General features: G+C 38.1%; 3 protein-coding genes across 11 annotated transcripts in view; 1 reads left to right on the top strand and 2 right to left on the bottom strand.

The window, feature by feature from the left end:
• Positions 1-67: 67 nt before the first annotated feature.
• LOC126868562 (uncharacterized) lies at positions 68-3,821 on the bottom strand. The gene is made up of 4 exons (XM_050624150.1): positions 3,673-3,821; positions 3,292-3,572; positions 2,896-3,202; positions 68-2,821 (listed from the first exon to the last, which is right to left on the bottom strand). The coding sequence occupies exons 1-4, from the start codon at positions 3,674-3,676 to the stop codon at positions 1,185-1,187; spliced, it is 2,229 nt and encodes a 742-aa protein (XP_050480107.1). The 5' UTR covers positions 3,677-3,821; the 3' UTR covers positions 68-1,184.
• Positions 3,707-7,730, top strand: LOC126868566 (cell division cycle protein 123 homolog). Of its 3 annotated transcripts, none has more exons than XM_050624158.1 (7): positions 3,707-4,212; positions 4,548-4,767; positions 4,822-4,929; positions 4,990-5,212; positions 5,297-5,419; positions 5,518-5,777; positions 5,878-7,730. In XM_050624158.1, the coding sequence occupies exons 2-7, from the start codon at positions 4,561-4,563 to the stop codon at positions 5,938-5,940; spliced, it is 984 nt and encodes a 327-aa protein (XP_050480115.1). In that variant the 5' UTR covers positions 3,707-4,212; positions 4,548-4,560; the 3' UTR covers positions 5,941-7,730. The 3 variants fall into 3 exon arrangements, with proteins under 3 accessions (XP_050480115.1, XP_050480114.1, XP_050480113.1); XM_050624157.1 differs by having other exon boundaries at positions 4,163-4,461; positions 4,533-4,767; XM_050624156.1 differs by having other exon boundaries at positions 4,165-4,461.
• A 638-nt stretch (positions 7,731-8,368) lies between these two features.
• The window catches only part of LOC126868559 (uncharacterized), a 55,228-nt gene continuing 44,144 nt past the window's right edge, over positions 8,369-19,452 (bottom strand). For 5 of the 7 annotated variants that reach the window (XM_050624127.1, XM_050624128.1, XM_050624129.1 and 2 more), the window contains 2 exons: positions 13,737-19,446; positions 8,369-13,008 (listed from right to left, as the gene is read on the bottom strand). In XM_050624127.1, coding sequence (XP_050480084.1) covers positions 11,180-13,008; positions 13,737-19,446 — 7,539 coding nt within the window. In that variant the 3' untranslated portion in view covers positions 8,369-11,179. The remainder of the gene's footprint in view (positions 13,009-13,736; positions 19,447-19,452) is intronic. The other 2 variants (XM_050624132.1, XM_050624130.1) reach the window with 1 other exon arrangement.

Below are 19,452 nucleotides of genomic sequence, written 5' to 3'. Positions count from 1 at the left end.
GCATAAAAAATATAAATAAAATTAAAAATATTAAAGATGATTAAAGATAAATAACATAACTTGAACGTGAAATTAAAAATTCATAATGCATTTTAATATTTTTTTACAGTGTGGTATCGTTCAATTATAACTTTATTTAGTCATAACTGACAGTGTAACTTTTTTATTAATTTTAACACCACTAAATTGGTGTATTTTATTATATACTGTATTTTATAAAAGCAGAAAAAGTGGCGCAATTAATTGGGAACAATTACAGGTAAACAATAACTGATAATAACAAAAAGAAAGAAAACGAATTACAAAAGTCAAAAAGGGAGATCCCGTTCGGTCACGCAGCGATGTACTTTACAGAGGGATGAGATCTCCCTATTCGCTTGGCTAAGTGTTAAAATTGAATAAGCTCAAAGTAATGAAATCTAACATTTTCTATGTTTTCCTATTGTTGTACAAATACTTATTAAAAGAAATATTCTTATGTATATATGTTATAATGAAATAAATGAAAATCATTCCTTATTAATATTACTTAGTTTATATGCTTTAATCTCCAATGTATCATTGTGATAGTCTTATACTTTTTTATTCTGTCTTAAAAATATTTTTAGCTTTTTACATTACATCAAATGTAACTTTTGCTATTATATACTATATATTATATAGTAAATATTTAAAAAAATTAATTATGAAAAAAATTTATTTATATCTTACAATAGAAATCTAAACAGTCGGTTCAACAAAATATGATCACTTTTGGCATGTTCTGCCATTTTCTTAAATGAAAAATATTGGTTACTTTTAAACGCGATGGTTATCAATTGTACTTAGATATATATATGATGTTCAAAAATCTCAGAAGATCTTATGTATGTTAATATTACAAATAATGTAATCGTAAAATTTCGTACAATTTCAACAATTTTTTGTTAAAATAAGGCACTTTCCAGGTCTCCATATTAATTTTAATGCAGTCAGTCGATTGGCAGCATTGTAGTGCAGAAGGTTATAAGATTTATCAAATTGTAATGCGATATTAAGGCAAAAATTACTGCAATCAGTATGCCATTCCTAAATCTATTACAAATTGAAAATGAGTTTTGAATATTTGTTTAGACAGGTCCAGCCTATCTTGTCTTTTCCACATCATTCTGTTAGATTATTCCTACTTTATCTATAGTCAAAAGTTATCTTAATGATGTGAGATAAGGTTGACACGTCATTCTTTGAACAGGCTGATAAATTCTTTTTTGAACTGAACCAGCAATTGATCCATTGTGAATCGTATTCGAAGATTCAGATTCTCCAAGATCGGTTGTTCCGACATAGTGCGATCCTCGAGAATCATTTTGTATTTCACTTGAAATATTCTGGCCATTTATTTCGTTCCTTTTACGAAACTTGGTGGAATATTTGTAAAAATCAGACATTTCAAAAGGTTTTGTAACTTCTCTGTATGGTTGATATTTTCCAGCTTGTACAATTGTACAATTCTGAGAAGATCCTAACATAATTGTTTCTTCATTTGTTTCTTGAGGTGATTTCGATTCGGCTGGAATTTCAAGTATCTTTTTTCGTATCGGCTCGTAACGAGATGATAATGGTTGTAAATGTTGATCAGTTTCAATCGTTAGTATATCACTTTTACGATGATTTACAGAAGGAATATAATTACTTTTCCCATCTTCGCCATTACTATTAGTGGATGATTTAGAGCACACAGGAAGAGTAGACTGATAGTGGATATTTTTATGGGAAGATATTAAATTAACATCTGGTCCTGGACTTGTACCTGAATCCAAAGAGGTTTCATACCATTCTTTTTCTCTTCCTTTTCTACTAATATTATCCGTTGTATCCTTACCATCGTGCAGTTCATGTAAATGATTCGAATGCCATTTTTCGACGCTTCCTAAAGATTGCGTACGTAGTAACATTTTATTGTTAGTTGACGGTTGTTCAGATAATGGAAGTAAATGAACAGAAGTATTTTGATGAGACGCAACGTAAGAAGGACTCTTATTGCAACCTACGGATACTGTGCGATATCGTGGTTGTATGTCGGTTCCAATACTACTCGTATGTTGGACGGCATTGCGTTTCCTTCGATCTAAACTACCAAATCTATCCGAAGCAAGTTGATCATCTGTGCACCAAACAATTTCGTCTTCATATCGCATCCAATAGCCTGATGGTAATTGTGACTCGCTTGGTGAATCTGTATATCGCAAATTTTTATTTGTACTGCTGTCACGGTCTCGTCTTAGTACGGGTTGTGGTTGTGAATTTTTATGATATATTGGAAACTCGGGTATATGGGTATAATGTAATGTACGAAAGTCTCTTTCGTAATATTCCTGTCCAGATCTTCTCTGGATGTCATTATCTAAATGCTTATAGTCAGAATATTGTTGATGATTATGCATTTGTTCTGGTTGAAATTGGCGGTATCTTATTTGTCGTTCGTCTTCGGCATATGCATTTGGCAGTGGTCGGTACATTCGTTCACTATCTTGATAGTGATTTTGATTACGCGAACTACCACTACCGTGAGAATACGTTCGCGTGCGACATTGATCGGATAATATATAAACATTTTGATTATCGTTATGATCATGTTCTATTATTTTAATACCTTGTCGCTGATCAGAAATTGTAGGGCAATAAGTACCAATGTGATTGTGATTACAAGTGCTAGGAATTGACTGATCATCATATCCATGATTAGGATAAGTGCTACACTTCTCTTCTGATCCTAACGGACTTAAGCTTATACCACCTTCTTGAAGCAATCCTCTTGCAGTTTTCGAATTTACATCATTTACTATGAAAAAGTATATTTAAAACAAAGTTAAGTAAGTTTAATCGTTTTCATATCAGAATAAAAAGTTACTGTACCTGTGCCATCTAATGGTGGTCGAGGTTTTTTTGTTCTATGCTTTACGTTTGCATGTAAATGTGGTTGGGCATTACAAATACTAGGATGTTGGAATTGTGTTGGAGTTGAATGATGAGTTTTATTACGACTTTGTCTCAGGAAATTTAAACGTGCCTCTAATTCTTGTAGCCTGCGTTGGCTTTGTTGATAAACAAGTCTATGTTTACGGCGTACTGCTTTGCTTTCTGTAGGATCATTTACAATTCCTAAAGCAGCTTCTACTATACCAATTTGAACTTGTCGTTCTAATTCTAAAGCAGATTCCTCCTGCAAAGAAAACACAATAAATCACTTGAGTTCTACTTTGAAATCTTGAACTTAGTGAACTAATCTCTTAAAATTTCTTAAAAACATACAACTTCATTTGTTTTCAATTTATTAATTAAATTTTGTGGATATGTAAATGCTGTTCCAATTCTTTTACGGAATGCTGGTGGACTCTCTCCTGGTTCTAATGGAATTTCTGGTGGCAAAACACCAGTTAATTCTGCTTCCTCTACACATAGATTTTTAAGTTCATTATTTTTTTGAGCTAACTTCTCTTGCAATGCTTCCCTACGTTGACGAAGCCATTGTAATCTTGTGGATAATGAATCTTCTGCCAAAGATCCAGGTGTGCTTTCGTTCCCTGCCATCACTTTGAATAAAAATTCAGTTATAATTTGCGAACATAATTCACCCTCTTATTAAATAATGCAACAAAGTCATTTATAATAATTCTATTTCATATTGCTTACCCATATTATTAGCAAAATATATTGATATTCTCTACTACAGATATTTTATTTGGAATGTTTATATAATTGAGTTGCATGAGATGCGACAGAAAATATCAATGTTGACACATTTAATGAGTCATGTATGTTGTAACATCTGACCTTTCCTTTGTTTGCATTACTTGGAAAATTTTTCTTTGAGAACCTAATTTTCATCATCTCTAAACTGCCTTACGTTATAAGTTCTATAAAACACAATAATAATAACTAGTAACAGTAGGTTAGCTATTAATCAAGATTACATATTTGTACTATTACGTCATAATAACTAATCCTGAAACTTGTTTTATTGATATTTATAGAACATCCTATAATAAATAAAAATATTTCCACTAATTGAACACAAAAGCATATATCTTTTACTATGGGAACGAAAAATATGATCGAAGAAATCGACGCTTATTGCCTCTATATAGTTGCCATCTTTTATACTCTATATCGTTTACAATCTACATAGTGATTTGGTGTAGTTGAATTTTATTTTCAGTTATACAAATTTTCGTAAATATTTATTATAATTCATATGAACTTGTTTTTTGACTGCATTGTTTTTGTCACTTTAAAATAATAGTTCCAATTATATCTAGCGGCGTTATTGGAATTGCACTAATTAAACCAAATTAAACACATTTGTTTGATTGGAATTCATTTTCACTCATTAATAATATTTGACGTTTACTAGTTTTCAGAATTTACATTAAATTTGTACGAAACTGAGTTACAGAATAACTCGATAAATTCTAAAGTTAAGTAAGTAGCAAGTACAATGCGTTCATTAAAAAGTTTAAATTAAAAACTTTCGGTTGATTTGTCAGTAAAAGCTCTTGATCAATTAGGTGTAGGCTTAACATGGTCAACAGTTTAAAACCTGAATGCTCATTTACATCATGGCACCCTCTATTTTCTAAAGATTCTTTGAGAGCTACAATTATTCATATTCCTGATGAAGTACTTAAGTACTTGGAACACGATGCATTTGTTTTACCTGTTGAGGCAACCGATTCCACATTGCAGAATACAGAGTGGATGGATGGATCTCCAGTAGTAAACGATGAGGTAGGTTTAAAATGTGTACATAAAAAAAAGCAATTAGAAATTATTTTGTTTCAGCATTCACTCGAGGCTCAACCAACATTTCCACAATTCAGTCAACAAATTCAAGATGTCATAGACGAATATGGTGCAGTTTTCATAAAAAGTAATTGGAGTTCACCTCTGGTATGTAAAAATTTTGGCTTCTACTGGAAAATATTTAATTTAACTGGAAAATATTTTCAGGATGCGACCTGGGTTGCACCAACTAAAACTCTGAAATGCAAGACATTGGAAGAAGTATACTTATTACTAAAAAGTTCAGATAGAATTGCCAAAGATTTGAATAATACAAAAAGTTATATAAATCATGAAACTCCTATAAAATCTTCTCTTATCTTAAAGCAATGGAAGGATATTAATCCTTGTACAGAATTTCGGTGTTTTGTAATACAAAATGAACTTATAGGTAACAAATTTAAATTTAGCATATTTATGTTTTATGTTACATAATTATATATTTATCAAAGATTATTGCTTTAATTTCTCTCAGCAATTAGTCAACGGGATATATCACAATATCATAGTTACAATGAATCGGAAAAATATAATATTCAGACAGATATAAAAAGCTTATTTATGGAACGTATTAAAAACAGGTTTCCACTGAATAATTGTGAGTATTTGTGGAATATTTTTGCTAAATTAAAGTCTACTTCTTAATCCTAATATCTATAGTCTATATCTTTTAATATGTAATATACTGTAATATAGATTCATTTGATGTTATACGGCATAAAAAAGAGAAAGTAAAAATAGTTGACTTTGGCCCTTTGGATGAATCTGTTACCAAAGGAACTCTTTTTACATATGAAGAATTACAGAATCTAGAAGAAAGTATTCCAGAATTTAGGTTTATCGGTGAGGAAATTGGTATTCAACCGAAAGCTCCAAATCATTTTTGTATTCCACAGGAAATAAATGAATTTTTTCAATCTAACGAAAGTTCTACGTTGCTAGATATTATTCGGCGAGTAAGTATATGATTTCTCAAATTAGTAGTAACATATATACGAAGCAGTTATATTTAAAAAGATATATATATATATATTAACTCAATATCTTTTACTTAAGGAGGTGGAAAGTCAAAGGAAAGAATACGAAAGCGCAAATTCCAATAGTTTAAAGCATGATTGATGTGTTTGAAAAAAGGAAAACGAAAAAGCTAATAACAAATGAATAATTGTACACTTAAAAACATTTTTAAATACAGAACTTTCACTTTTATTCTGCCAGACCCTCTTCTATCATTACATTACATAAAACGATTAAAGGCTATCCTACCGCTTAAAAGAATTATCGTAATATTGCAATATTTTTCGAGCCATCGGCCTTACCGAGCGACGTCCTTTATATAGAAAATATGTCTTGTTTATGTACAATATGCAATCCTTAATACTTCGATTTGAAAAAGGATTCTCGATATATGTACCTCCGGACAAGTTAATACGCTGTACAGTCATATCCACGGAGTATTTTTCGTTCTTTTCTCATTATTACCTGACAAAAGTCAACAAGTTCGAGCAATTATATTGATTGATCCTTACTCATTTTTTTCTGATTTTACATTTCTTGATACATTTGAACATGAAAAATATTTGATGGTAACTTTTAGCAACTGTAAATGTAATTAACTCCTTTTTTTGTTCTTTATTTTTAATGTTTCATCTATGTGCGATGTTCTTCAGGATTGTTATCATTTAGATATTCAGATATTTAATTGTTGGTAATTCGATATAATTTTTGTTTACTTTACATTTATTATTTTGCAACTATTAAAAGGAAGAAAAGAAAAAAATAAATTTGAAGAGAAATTTGATTGCCAATATTAATAGTTTAGTTAAATAAATCTAAAATATATCAAAAATAGAATTTTAATAGATGTATATAATATATACGTAGAATCAATTCAAATTTTAATTTGTAAGGGTTCGTATTCATTAGTATAGTCATAATTTGGTTGTCCGTTCAGACGTATATGACGACTATTCAAGTGTTTCGATATTTATCATCATCCAATATTTATAAATTTAATAATTTACTCTTTCACCTCTTTACGACCAGACTCTCGATCATACGTAATTCAATCACCTTTAAAAACAAGAAACATTGCTATGACCAATCTCGTCCATAAAACATTAATGACTTAGTAGTATCAGTGTCGCAAAGAGATGTGCCAGTAATATGAAAATAAATTTTCTGTTTTAACAAATTAAGTGAACAGCAAAATCAGAAGTACCTACAAAATACTGCATGAGATCACGTAATTTTCTATAAAGACCTTTCAGTTTCAGTTTCAATTGTTAGCGTTGTAGTGCACCGCTGCTTTTTTGTACGCGTTTATTACAGTAGAACGATCTTAAAAATATAAATTCAATATTTTCAGTCCGAAACATGCGTTTGTCAAAATGTGTGAAAATAACGAGGCCTTTAGCATTTATCGAAGTCACAAAGGAATAATATGTATCGCATGGAAAGAACTACGAAGATTGCAAGTTTATGCATGATTTTGTTCACTTAACGCTAGTCAAATATTTACATATAAATGCTGGTGCAAGTGTATTCACATGTAAATATCGATTCTACGTTAAATATAATGATGCGTTAGATCGAACCGTAGCCTTCACCGAACAAACTTTTTCCGACTGGTCGTGTATCTCGAAAATATGTATTATTAATGTTTTATATAATTACAGTACATATGTATAATGGTAATGTCTAGAAAAGAAATGTTCCCTTCATTCGTGCTTTTCCTTTACTGCATTCTTTTAAACGTATATACAGAGAAGCCGATCTTACACGTTTCTCTTTCTTTTGTTCTCCTTCTTTTTTCTTTTTTTTTTTTACTTTATATTTCGGACATGACTGTACTGGTGTCTATTACTTCTCTTTTTTCGTTTTTTTTCTGATTTTTCTCTTTTTTTTTTTTAACAACTTCGTCCTCGGTTTATCTGGCTTCCCGTCCCTCATCGGTTTCGTTCGTCGTTTTCTAATTACTTAATCTCTTGATTTTCAACTGATTTGTGCTAAACGACAATACGTATTTTAATCAATGTACGTTTTGCAGTGCACGGCCGTTTCGTTTATACGTATTCTCTCTGCCTCTCTCCCTTTTTCGCTCTTTCGCTCGCTTCTCCACTTCCACTCTCTAGAATTATCTGTTACTTATTTATTTTTTCCTTATTTTTTTTTTTTATAATGCTTCTTCTCTTTTCCCTACATTATTTTCTCACGTTGCTGTTTACAGATATCAAAGTGACGCGGCAAACATCGTCCTTTCGAATACTGGTAGTAAGGGGTGGTTCGAGTGAGAAAAAACAGTAGTCTTAATAAACGTACGATACAAAAACTCTTAAGTTAATCACTTAACGGCCAGTGTAAAGCGGTTTTGTTTCTTTCTACATTTAGTTTCTTCTCTTCTGTCTTTTTACTATATCTCTCCATTCTTCCTTCTTGTTCGTTTGCTTTTTTGTCCTTCTTTCTTCTTTTTTTCTTTTTTTTTTTTAAGTACCTGAAAAGCTCTCGGCTCTGGAAAACTTTGCTTATCCTTAAGTGTTTCTTCTAGTTTTTCGTTTTTTTTTTTCTTTATTTAAGTCCATTCATGAGTTCTTTTTACGAAGACTACAGTTACCCCTCTATTATAAATGCGATTGGTACGACTAAAGGTGGCGAAAAAGGCCAGGCTATCACTGACAATCGTATTTTCTTCCTCGTTTTTTCTCTTCCATTCATTCACTCATACGTACATGCACATTCATTCTGTCTGTTTCTCGCTTGTTTTGCTTTAACGTATAAGCTACATGTAATGTGTTCTTCTTCCATCCCATCAAAAAATACGTATTATTTTGGTGTGACGTTTTTCCAAAATTTACACTTACTCACAAAGATGTATCTTCTCAACGTCTCCATCCGTTCGTGTCTATTTGTTGCCCGTACGTCCGATTCTTTCCGTAATTTCATTTCCATCCCTTTCCTTCGTGTCTTTCCTTTTCTTACATCGCTTTAGCTTTACAGGAAGATAAGAGCTTACGTTTAGACGATAACATTAACTTGACATTTTTTTTCCTTGGCTCGCCCCGCTGAAAACTCGTCGGATCACGCTGAAATTTGTTGTGGGATTATTCGTTGAACGATTGAAAAGGGATTCGGAAAGTATGAAATGTACATTATTTACAAGAAGGTGTTGGGCGATTAAAATGGAATAAGATAGACAACTAAACTCAGAGAAGCGGTTGAATTCATAGATGAAACATATCGTTAATGACTAAGACACCGGGTTTTAGACCTGGATTTTGTACGCGTTCTGTTATTGCTAATGATACGACATTGTTTAAACATAAATTATTTTCCGATAAAAATTTAAATGTTCGCAGCAGCAATTACAGATTGTCTATATTACCCCCACCTCCACCTCCACCCACTTATTCATGCGATTCAAAGTGAAAGATATTATTTAAAATCGTTCAAGTTACAGCGGGCGAAGTGTATAGAAATTGCTTAAAAACATGATGAGAATTATGAAAAATGATCGACGCGTGCACGAGGTAGAGTTTTACTAATCGTTGACAGAATGGAAAAACGAAGAAGATACTTTATCTTACGATCGAAGCAACTAATGTAACAATTTACATGAGATTATAAGAAAGATAATAAATTTAATACGCTTATATCTCGTACTTCATTTCTCTCTCATTTTATCTTTTTCTTTCTCCTTTAAGGTTATTTCTGTTTATCGTTTATTTTCTTCCATCTTTTGCTTCTAAACGGAATCACTTTGGTTCGTATCACGAAAGGAGACTATTCACAGGAACATTACTTTTCAACATCCTTAACTCTTAGTTTTTTGCGCCAGAGATAATACATTAAACGCCTCGATTAACGAGTTTTATTAGCCTTTAACGCGGACAAACCTCCAATCACACTATGAGGAAGGCGCGAAAGAAACGTACGGAAATTAATCAGTGTTTCGTAGCTTAATTACACAACCTTTACAAGTGTTATCTTTGTTTATAGTTTTATAATATGTTGCAGGCATTCACGCGTCACGACAGCACACCGAAAGATGATATAAACTTGTCATTCTGAAACAAGGTGAAGCGATTTTGTACTAAAGTGCAGCGATATAATACTATACTTTTAATGAATTATCTACGTAATGTACAGTGTTTTGGGTACTTTTTACATGCACCGTGACAAGGTATGGTCGGCCTGTACGACACACATGGTTACTCTCCTTAGCTATATATATTTTCTCGTCTCTTTTCTCTATCATCTCTCCTTCTCGATATCTTTTCTTTCAAATACGTTCACCTTTATTTGGTTTTTTTTTTTTACTATTATTCATCCATTTAACCATTTCGCTACTATTCCCTTGCATGAAGGTATGACACTACAATTTACAAGAATCATCTCGATTATAAAGTGAAGGTTCTAAGTTATCGAGAAGCATTACGCGGAAAGGCAAAAAGTTCAAAATGCATGTTTTACTACATTAATTTACCGAGATCTATAGAATAATTCGTCTATTCAGTCTGACCACACCATGTAGAAGAACGTGGAATAGTATCGTCATGATAGATACAGTAGACAGAGTTATAAATTCAGGCTTTTAATTATAAATTCTTTAGTCTGCGAGGGATCTATCGACAGTCGGATACGCTTATTTCTCTCTCTCTCTCTCTCTCACTCTCTCTCTTCTTACTCGTGTTTTCCTCCGCTATTTTTTCATTTATGCTTTTCTTTCTCGCGCTCACACTATTTCGCTCATTCTCACTTTCTCGAGCACGCCTACTTCCCGCCACAAATTTCTTTATCTTTTGACTAGATTGCGTCTCTAATATCCTTAACGATTTACTTTAAGTCTGCCATTCATTATAATTTGCATCTTACATCTAGTTATCATAATAACATCTAGTGGTAAGAGGATGCCCTATACCTCGAGAATCGCTAATAAACTGTTCGCTTGTTATCTCTCCCTCTTTCGCTCTTTCTATTTATTATCTCCTTCCTTTGCTCTCTCATAGATGGAACGGGATTAGTGTTTACGCTGTATCGAGAACTGACGCACTCCGAATTATCGGTGTGTGATAAAAGTTCGTCTCTAACAACTCCCGTATTCGCTAATATATTATGTACAAGTTTGTAGTTTGTGTATCTCATCATCCAATCCGAGCGAATTACATACGCGACTTGGTTTCCCTTCGATGCGCTTTCCGGCTGTCAGTTATAGGTTTTGTGTCGTTCTCGTAACGAGAAGTACGAGTACGACGCCCGTATATTTGGAAGCTCCTTTGTCACTGGACACGTGTCGCCAGGCATGAGCATACACCATTAGGTTTGAACACGCGATGCTCCGTCGAGCGTTCGAACGCTAGGACTACCTTTTCTTTCCAGCCTGTTTCGAGGGCAGTCGCTTCTTTAATTTCGAATGTTCGGGCTTGACCGATTTCTTTTTGGGTCTTTCCGGCGATCCGTTGCAACAGGCACATCCCTTTTTAACGTGTCCACGTAAACTCGATCGTCTAGCTCGACAGTCCGGCTCGACCAAAGCGATATTGCTCGCTTCGTCGTCCGAGGGCTCAGAGGTCTTATCACTGGAAACCGTGACCGAATCTTGAATCGACTCGTTCACCTTGGTACGCTTAGACAGACTACTTTTATGATCCGCTCGATTCAATACTACTCTTGAATTCACCTGTAACTTATCCTTTTTTTTTAGATAATTGCAGCGTCGCTCGTTCGACAGAGATTTCAGACTTTGTACACTATCCTCGAGTCCGTTGCTCAGAGCGTTGTCTTCTGGTTGGCTGCTGATCGATTCGCTTATACTAGAATCCTCTTCGTCGCTGCTCGATCTCATTCTCTCGGACATTGGACTCTCCCAAGAAAGGTAATCCATTCTCGTCACCTTCGACGGAATTCGCTTCTTATTGGTATAGGTATACTTGTGCGTCGACAGCATGGGACCAGCGATCGGCGAGAGTGGTGAAGGTATCGTGACATCGGCGGTGTTACCGCTCAGCAAGGTTAAACTTTCGTCCCCCGAGCTTGCTGCCGAGGTATTATTTACATTGATGCTTGGGGGTAGCGATTCCGAATCCAAGTCGATATCCAATTTCATGTTTGATGGAATGCTCGATACGCTACTAGGCGAACCTTCCTTCGAACCATTTCTAGACATCATTTTTGTCCGGCCCGTATCCTTCAACGAATCGTTCTCCAACGACCCCAGATTCGTCGGTGATAATCTCGAAATATCAGAATTACTATTCGACGCTTCGTCCTGACTTAAATTATCCAAGGCTAGCCGCAAGTGCTTCGACGGATTTTCTAAATGTAGATCGTCTATCTTGTCTCTTTTCAGTTTCTTCAAAGAATCTTTCGCGGATCTGGTTCGCTGGCTGCTACTTTTTCTACGTTCGTTTAGCTTAAAATCGGCAACGGGACTGGCGTCTCTGCTACCGCTTGACGAATCTAACGAACGAAAGTAGGAACCACCGTAAGATTTCATACCCAGCGGCTGACTGCAGGATGCGTCCTGAGAAGAATGATCGAAAGATGGCGAATGATTCGTATCGAACAACAAATCTGCCTCTGGGAACAAGTCACTGGTGCTCGGTTCATCCACGCCCAAGTCTTCGCACTCCTCCGATAAACTTTTCTGTAGCTTCATCTCGCGTTCTATTGCGGCTGCTTTCCTCTCCATCTTCTGTTGTAACAATTCTCGATCTAATCTAGGATTTAACGGCGTTTTCATCATGTTGCTCTTATTCGAGTATTGCTGGAATGGTTCTAACGTATGATTCATAAAGTACTTTTTCGTGTTCGTTTGATAGATCTGTCCACTCGCCATCTCGATACCTTGACCTTTATTGATAATCTGCAGAACGCTTTGAACGTTCTCTGAATTATCTGAGTATCTTGAATTCAAAGGTTCGATATTTAAAGAATTCGCAGACGTAGGAACGTATCGCCAAGGTGTATCGGGCGACACTTTACCCTCTGGTTCCCAAGCTTCTTGCAATCGCGCATTTCCATATAGTAAGCCGTTTCCAATCTTGCACGATACCTCGATACCATCGGCAGACTGCTGAACAGCAGATTCTTGACTATCCGAACTACTTGGTCCACCAGTTACCAGGAACTGCGTCGCGTGGTCGATTCCACCAGACTGTTTACTCGCAACCGTTATTGTGGACATAGAGTCTGCGAACAGATACGTAGGCACGTTATTTAAGCTCTTCTTACTTACCACTACACTGTATAAATCCTGTATGCCTCTTCTTACATCGTTACCTCATTACACTTTTACAGGGAATCAGTTTCAGTCGACCAATCTCATGCTATCAAAATCTCTTTTTAAACGTGTATTTTTCTACTCTCTTTGTAATGTTTAGACGCAGTAAAAATGCAACAACGTATTCTATTTTTAACGATAAATTGATAAATTTATGCAAAAGAGGCATAACGCAACATCACATACAGTGGCTACAAACCATATTTATACGTATCATTATTTTCCAATGAAGCGCTTCTTTATTAGATTCTATGTTTCATTTTTATGATGTCAAATTTTTGTAATCACACGCAAGTACTGAGTGTTAAGTCTGTTAAGTAATCTGATCGGTTAATGTACGAATGTAACTATAAATGTAGTGGTATACAAATAGTTTTCGTAGCCACTATGAATGAACGTTGTAAATGGATATAGAGATACACTGGCCTGTTGAATTTACGTAGCAATCTAATACTTAAGAAGATTACCAAAGAAATCGACGAATCTTTTCACGATACTGTAATACCATTGGAATTCTTACATCAAACATGTATATGATGTCTGGCGGAAGCGTTTTAAATATCACTTGAGCGGTAAAGTTTGTAAAGATTAGAAAATTTGTCCAATTATCGTACCAATTTTGGAAAAAGACACTAACCAATCTTTTCGTTACTCTGTAATGGCGTGGCATTGCTCGAACAAACGACAGAGTTGGAAGTGATCAAGGTTTTCGGAACGTTCTCCGACATACCCATTGCGTCGTCGATTTTTCTCTTGACCGTCTTCGGGGAGATGATCTTGGCACCAGGGATTATTTCCGCCGATATTTCCTTCATATCCTTTTGTTGTTGTTGCTGCTGCTGATGTTGTTGAGCGTCGTTCAACAAGGAAACATCGGATTGAGTGGCAAAAGCGAGAGCAATCGTTGCACTTGTTTGAATGGAGACAGGTTTGTCGTTATGCATTTGACTTTCTTGCGGTGACTTCTTTTCTGGGCTATGGGCGATCGTAGCTGTTGGTGTTATACACACCACGTTGTCAGACTTAAGCCCCGGCGTCGTCAGTTTGTGTATAGAAGAGTTGAACAGTCTGGCGCCTTGAAGAGTTAAATTAGGATTGCTGGTGATCACGCCGCATATCGGTTGATTTTCTGACGGCTCGTTCAAGTTACGCTGTATCAGACCGATCGTAGAATTGCTCTTGTTCACGACGATCGTGTTCGTCGCGGATTCAACGGTAACTCCTCCAGCCACCGTGTCGGATTTTGTCATAGTCAAGTCACCGATGATGTTACTCTTCTCTGTACTTACGTCGCTCGTAAATTGAGCATGATTTCCACTATGAGGAATGACCACCGACGCACCCTGAACGTTTTGCGTCGTGGTCAGAGTCTGATTGCCTGACAGAGTCTGCAGCGTTGGTATTTTAACTTGCTTGACTTGCCCCGGTTGCGAAATTATTTTTCCTGCTTGATTCAGAAAGGATTGAAGCACGAGAGTATTCGATACACCGGTGTTTCCAGTAGCTCGTACGGTTGCGGGCACCGTTGCAAGAAGCTTCGATCCGCTGGATACTATCGTGAATTGTTGACCTTTTACTAGGTTCATCGGTAATATGTAATTAGGTCCAGGGACCAAGACAGCTGTGCTTCCCATTTTTCCCGTTACCGAAGCTAGAGCTTCGCTGACGCTCACGGAACCAGTCTGCACAGCTTCCTGAACGATCACCGCCCTCGACTGCCCGGAACCAGGTTCCGCGAAAATCAGATTTCGTCTTTTAACGTTTAATTCCACACTGTCGTTCGAATCGTTCGTCAGGTTCCTAATTTCGGCAGTTGCGTCCGTCGCGCTTCCAACGTTACTGGACGGTTCCTCCGGAGCGGAGAAACCAGCAGGACTGTCTTGCACGTGAACAACGCCGCTCGAAGAATCCTCGCTGCCCATTGTTCTTCCGAGATCGTCTGTACTCGGGCTGAGTTCCGAACTCTGTTGACCACCAGGTTTCGTTTTGCTCGCATTCGACTTTTTCCTCTTCGAAGATTGACTTGGATTCGTTGGTGGATTTGATCTTCTCCTCGGGGCGGGTTTATTGTTCAGATCAGGAGAATTTCGTAATTGCTCCGCATACTCGTCTAATATAGCGTAGATTCTTTGAGCGGTCTGTTCGTCTTCCTGTGGCTTTTGTTGCGGCTTCGGTATTGGTGAAGCCTTTGACGTGTTCGTCGCGCTGGTTTTCACCGTCTTGGGCGCCGTTTTTTTCACCGTTTTCGACGAAGGTGGAGTTGGAGGCGTTTTTCCAGCGGATGGTGCAGGCGTCGGAGCCGGGGTGACGCACGGGCTGGAAGAACTTTGCGAAGTGACACTGAGAGCGGGCGAAGCGGCCGGTTGACAGTAGCTGGTCACAACAACGACCGGAGTCGAATTTGGGGTTTTCGTGGCAACGGAACCTGCGCTTTGATTTACGTAAGTTAGAGAAACTTTCTGAGAGAAAACGTCCTGTTGAAAATTTACTGTGTTGCCGTTGCTCGCAAAATCGTTGGTGGTGGTTTGCTGCGTCGGCATCAAAAGCTGTTGAGTGAGAGCGCTCACAGAAACTTGCTGTGGTTTGGTAGCTTGCGTTTGTTGCGTAGTGGTTTGCGTTTGTACGGTGGTAGTGGCCGCGGTGGATATCGTTTGATGAGACTGTGGTTGAATCGTACTCCTCTCTTTCACTTGCTCCAGAACGCTTTCGAATTCTCTCAATTGTTCCAAAGTGGTTGAGCTGACTTGATTCGGTACCTCTATAGGAGAACCAAGCAAACTGTCTGTCCTAACTGTTGGTTGTTGTTGCTGTGGTGGTGGTTGTTGCTGTTGTTGTTGCTGCTGCTGCTGTTGTTGTTGTTGTTGCTGCTGCTGTTGTAATCTTGGCGTGGTCAAAACTGCTTGAATAGCTCCGGTAATGTTTGGTTGCCTCAAAGGAGCACGAATGATGTTCAACTTGACCACCGGTGTTCTTCCAGGTGGTATCGAATTTGAATGCGATATAGTCGGTATAATGTTCAGTTGACTCGGATTTGTGGTGGATATAGTAACAGGAATTTTGTGCGTGTATATCACACCCGGCGAAGCATTCTGAACGCTTTGTACTAGCTGCGTCAACGTTTGATTCGTATTCGGACTAGACGCTACGTTCGCGTTATTTCCAGAGCTTTGGACGATATTCAAGATTTGCCTGCTAGTGGATAATTGTAACGTGTTTGGAATGTTTGTAATGGACTGTACGTTTATACCTGTAGACGCGTTCGTTTGTTGTGCATTAGGTACGGATGTTTGTACTGCTTTCGATAGGTTTGCCGTTTTCTGCGGGGACGCCGTCTGTACGTGCGTTTCCGATGAGGCGCCGGTTACGCCGCCCGTCGACGTGTCCGTGGAAAGCGTATATATAGTTTTGCCGAAAGCTTGCTGAAATTTGGGCAAACCGGTGTTTTGTCCAGACTGCGCCGTCACTTTCGCAGACGTTAATCTCTCGTACGTACTCCTGTTCGCGTTTGCGTTTTCGGCTCTTTGGTTTTGCCGCGAAAAATTACCAACGTTTCCATCGTCGATGTTCTGCAGATTGAGGACATTCCTCTGATTAGACACTACGTTCGGATTTACAGAGGCCAACTGGTATGTACCGTCTGGTTTACAAACGATTTGTAGCTGCTCCGATGCGATGGTCGTCGAGGCGACTACCGTGCTCGTCGTCGTGGTAGTTGTGACCGTGGAACAAGGAGATGGAGATTTCTTGGGCGACTGACTCTGTTGATTTCGCCGAATTGGCACTGTTCTAGGACTCGAGTCAGGCTCGAGTTGACCGGAAACGTTCGTGGTCGTAGAAGAGGTTGGCGAACTATCGGGTAGTTGATTCGTTTCTTCGCCGACATCGGGGAGAATCGACGATCTCGGAGGAGGGGTTTGACCAGCCGGACTCATGCCAACGCCACTATCGTGCCCCCCGGAAGAGGGTGTACCGGGTAATTGAATATTTCCAGCCACGCTCGGAGTTCTATTTGGCCGCGGGGGAGTATTTCCGCTGTTGATAGAGCCCGAATTCGGACTCTGTGGAATGTTTCTTGAAAGTTGTACGACGTTTACGGTGGGTCGCATTCTTGGCGGTACCATCATATCCAATGAATTTAGACCCGGTACATTTTTTGCCAAGATATCCGAATCCCTGACAACCTTCGCAAGAATATCAAACTTTCTTTTGCCCAAATTCGATTTAGAATTTAAGTCCCGTCCACCGGCAGAGGATAAGTCCGTTTTACCAGTGATGGCTGCTCCATTTCCTTTTTGTTTCTGATACGGGGATAATGCGTTTTTGTTCGGAGAGAACGGCATATTCTTCTGAATGTTCATCAGTTCGCTCGTAATATCGCCGCTACTCAATCGTTGCTGCTTTTTCGATCGTATCAATCTGTTGTCGATCTCGTCCGCTCTGGTTAATACAATCTTCGGGTTCAGGTTGAGCGTGCTGAGCATCGGAGCAAATTTCGTTATACTGTTTGTATTATTCTCTAAGTTATTATTGTCTTTACTCTTATTTAGAAGATTCTTGTGCAGTATCTGAGAAATCCTTGCAGATTTCTTCGAATTTTGCGGCCTGAACATCCTCAAAGATTTAAGTACCGCTGGGTCGCTCCTTCTCTCTGTAAGTATTAATGGCGCGGTTGCTGTGTATGTCGAACCTTTTATTGTTTCACGTTTGCTTTCATCCATATCGGCAGAAAATAAAGTTATAATATCGTTGCCACTTACGTCGGAACCGCTCGCGTCTTCGTTCGTGTTTGTATGTCGAACGTTTTCATTAACAAGCATATGAAAATGCGAGACGGAATCAACAGTTAATTTTGAAGCTTTTGAACGTTTCTTATTCGACTCCTTATTGGACGATTTATTCGACTTTTTCTTTACCTCCAATCGGCATCCATCGCTGCCAAAGCTGTCTGTTTGGCTGTCTTGCGTATTACTATCGGTATCAGAGATCGAACTGATCCTATTCCTAAAATGTTTCGGTTTACGTTCCGTGCTGTCATAGTCGCTTTCGGAAGATTCTAATCTATGAATTTTTCTCTGTCTCCCTGTTCTCCTCACTTGTAATACACTTCCGCTATCCGAATCGGTAGTGGTAGCGTCATCGAGGCTTCTTCTCGTCGACGACCTCTTGAAGTTACCGGCAGGCTGGAAGCTACCAAACTGTTCCGAGCCATCCGAAGGTAAATCCACCCATTGTTCGTATCCCTTTTCAATTCCAAAAAAGATATCCTTGGTATCATCTTCCGAGGGCCAATCTTTAAACTGCGAATAATCGATATTGAGGTATTTCAACTCCTTGTTGGTATTTCTCATTTCCTCGGCATTCTCCAAGTATCTCTCGCACAGACTTTTCAGCTCCTTCCAATCCAAAACCCAGCTAAGCATGTGGTAACGAGGACTGCTCAAAACCACGGCCAAGTCGTCGCAAAGCTGTGGCGACAGACCGAGTTTTTCCGCGTCTAGCACTTGATTTGGCACGGATTTTTCGTCGTAATTCGCAGAACCCGTGACAGCGTCGCCTTTGATCAGAATTAAAGCATCGAGCGTTCTTTCCACGTTTCTAGAGTTCGTATTGTTCGATTCTGGAGTCTTGCTTCTCGAGATATCGTTCCCGATAAACTCTCCGCAATTGAAGCAAAGCTCTCCGAGTGGACCATTGGATAACGAATCCCTCTTTGGATGCAAAGGACACCTGTCGCTTGCCGAGTTCGCCGTATCTCCCTTTTTCAGAGTTAAAAGGCTCTTTAATAGTTGATCCGTTCGCTCAAAGTTCTTGGTTACTTGTCCATTTTGGAAGTCGATATTCTTTTTCGTTGGTGTTGTTATACCCGCGATCGAACTGGACAACGACGGCGACACTGGAAATAACGAAGAGTTGCATAAAGACGAAGACGAATCCGTATTCGCCACTTTTGTTCCGTTCTTTTCTCCGGTATTGCTATCGATCTTTTTTAATCCTATGTTAGAATGATTATTCTCAAGGATGTGGTTTAGTTTCTCGCTACTGGCGACGTTATCACCGGAGGTTCCATCCTCTTTCGTTTTTCCGCACGCAACAGCGATTTCCTTGATCCTATCGTAACAAGCCCTGGTAGGATGCAGAGAAAACGCTGTCAACACGCACTCTCGGGCAATACCGATATTGCTACCAACGACGTCGGCTAACTTGAGGAATTGCGTGCTCAAACGCTTCGCAGTCTCGCGAACCTTCTCCGTATCGGATTTTGCTTTTTGACTCTCCAATTCGTTCATATCCGTGGTCAACGCCCTGATATACAATTCGATTACCACGGGCTTTATGCTATCGCCAAACTGTAA

The sequence above is a fragment of the Bombus huntii genome, chromosome 8, assembly GCF_024542735.1.
Source record: "Bombus huntii isolate Logan2020A chromosome 8, iyBomHunt1.1, whole genome shotgun sequence".
NCBI classification, from domain to species: Eukaryota; Metazoa; Arthropoda; class Insecta; order Hymenoptera; family Apidae; genus Bombus; species Bombus huntii.
Note: the sequence above shows the minus strand (reverse complement) of the source record. Positions and strands in the feature narration are given on the sequence as shown.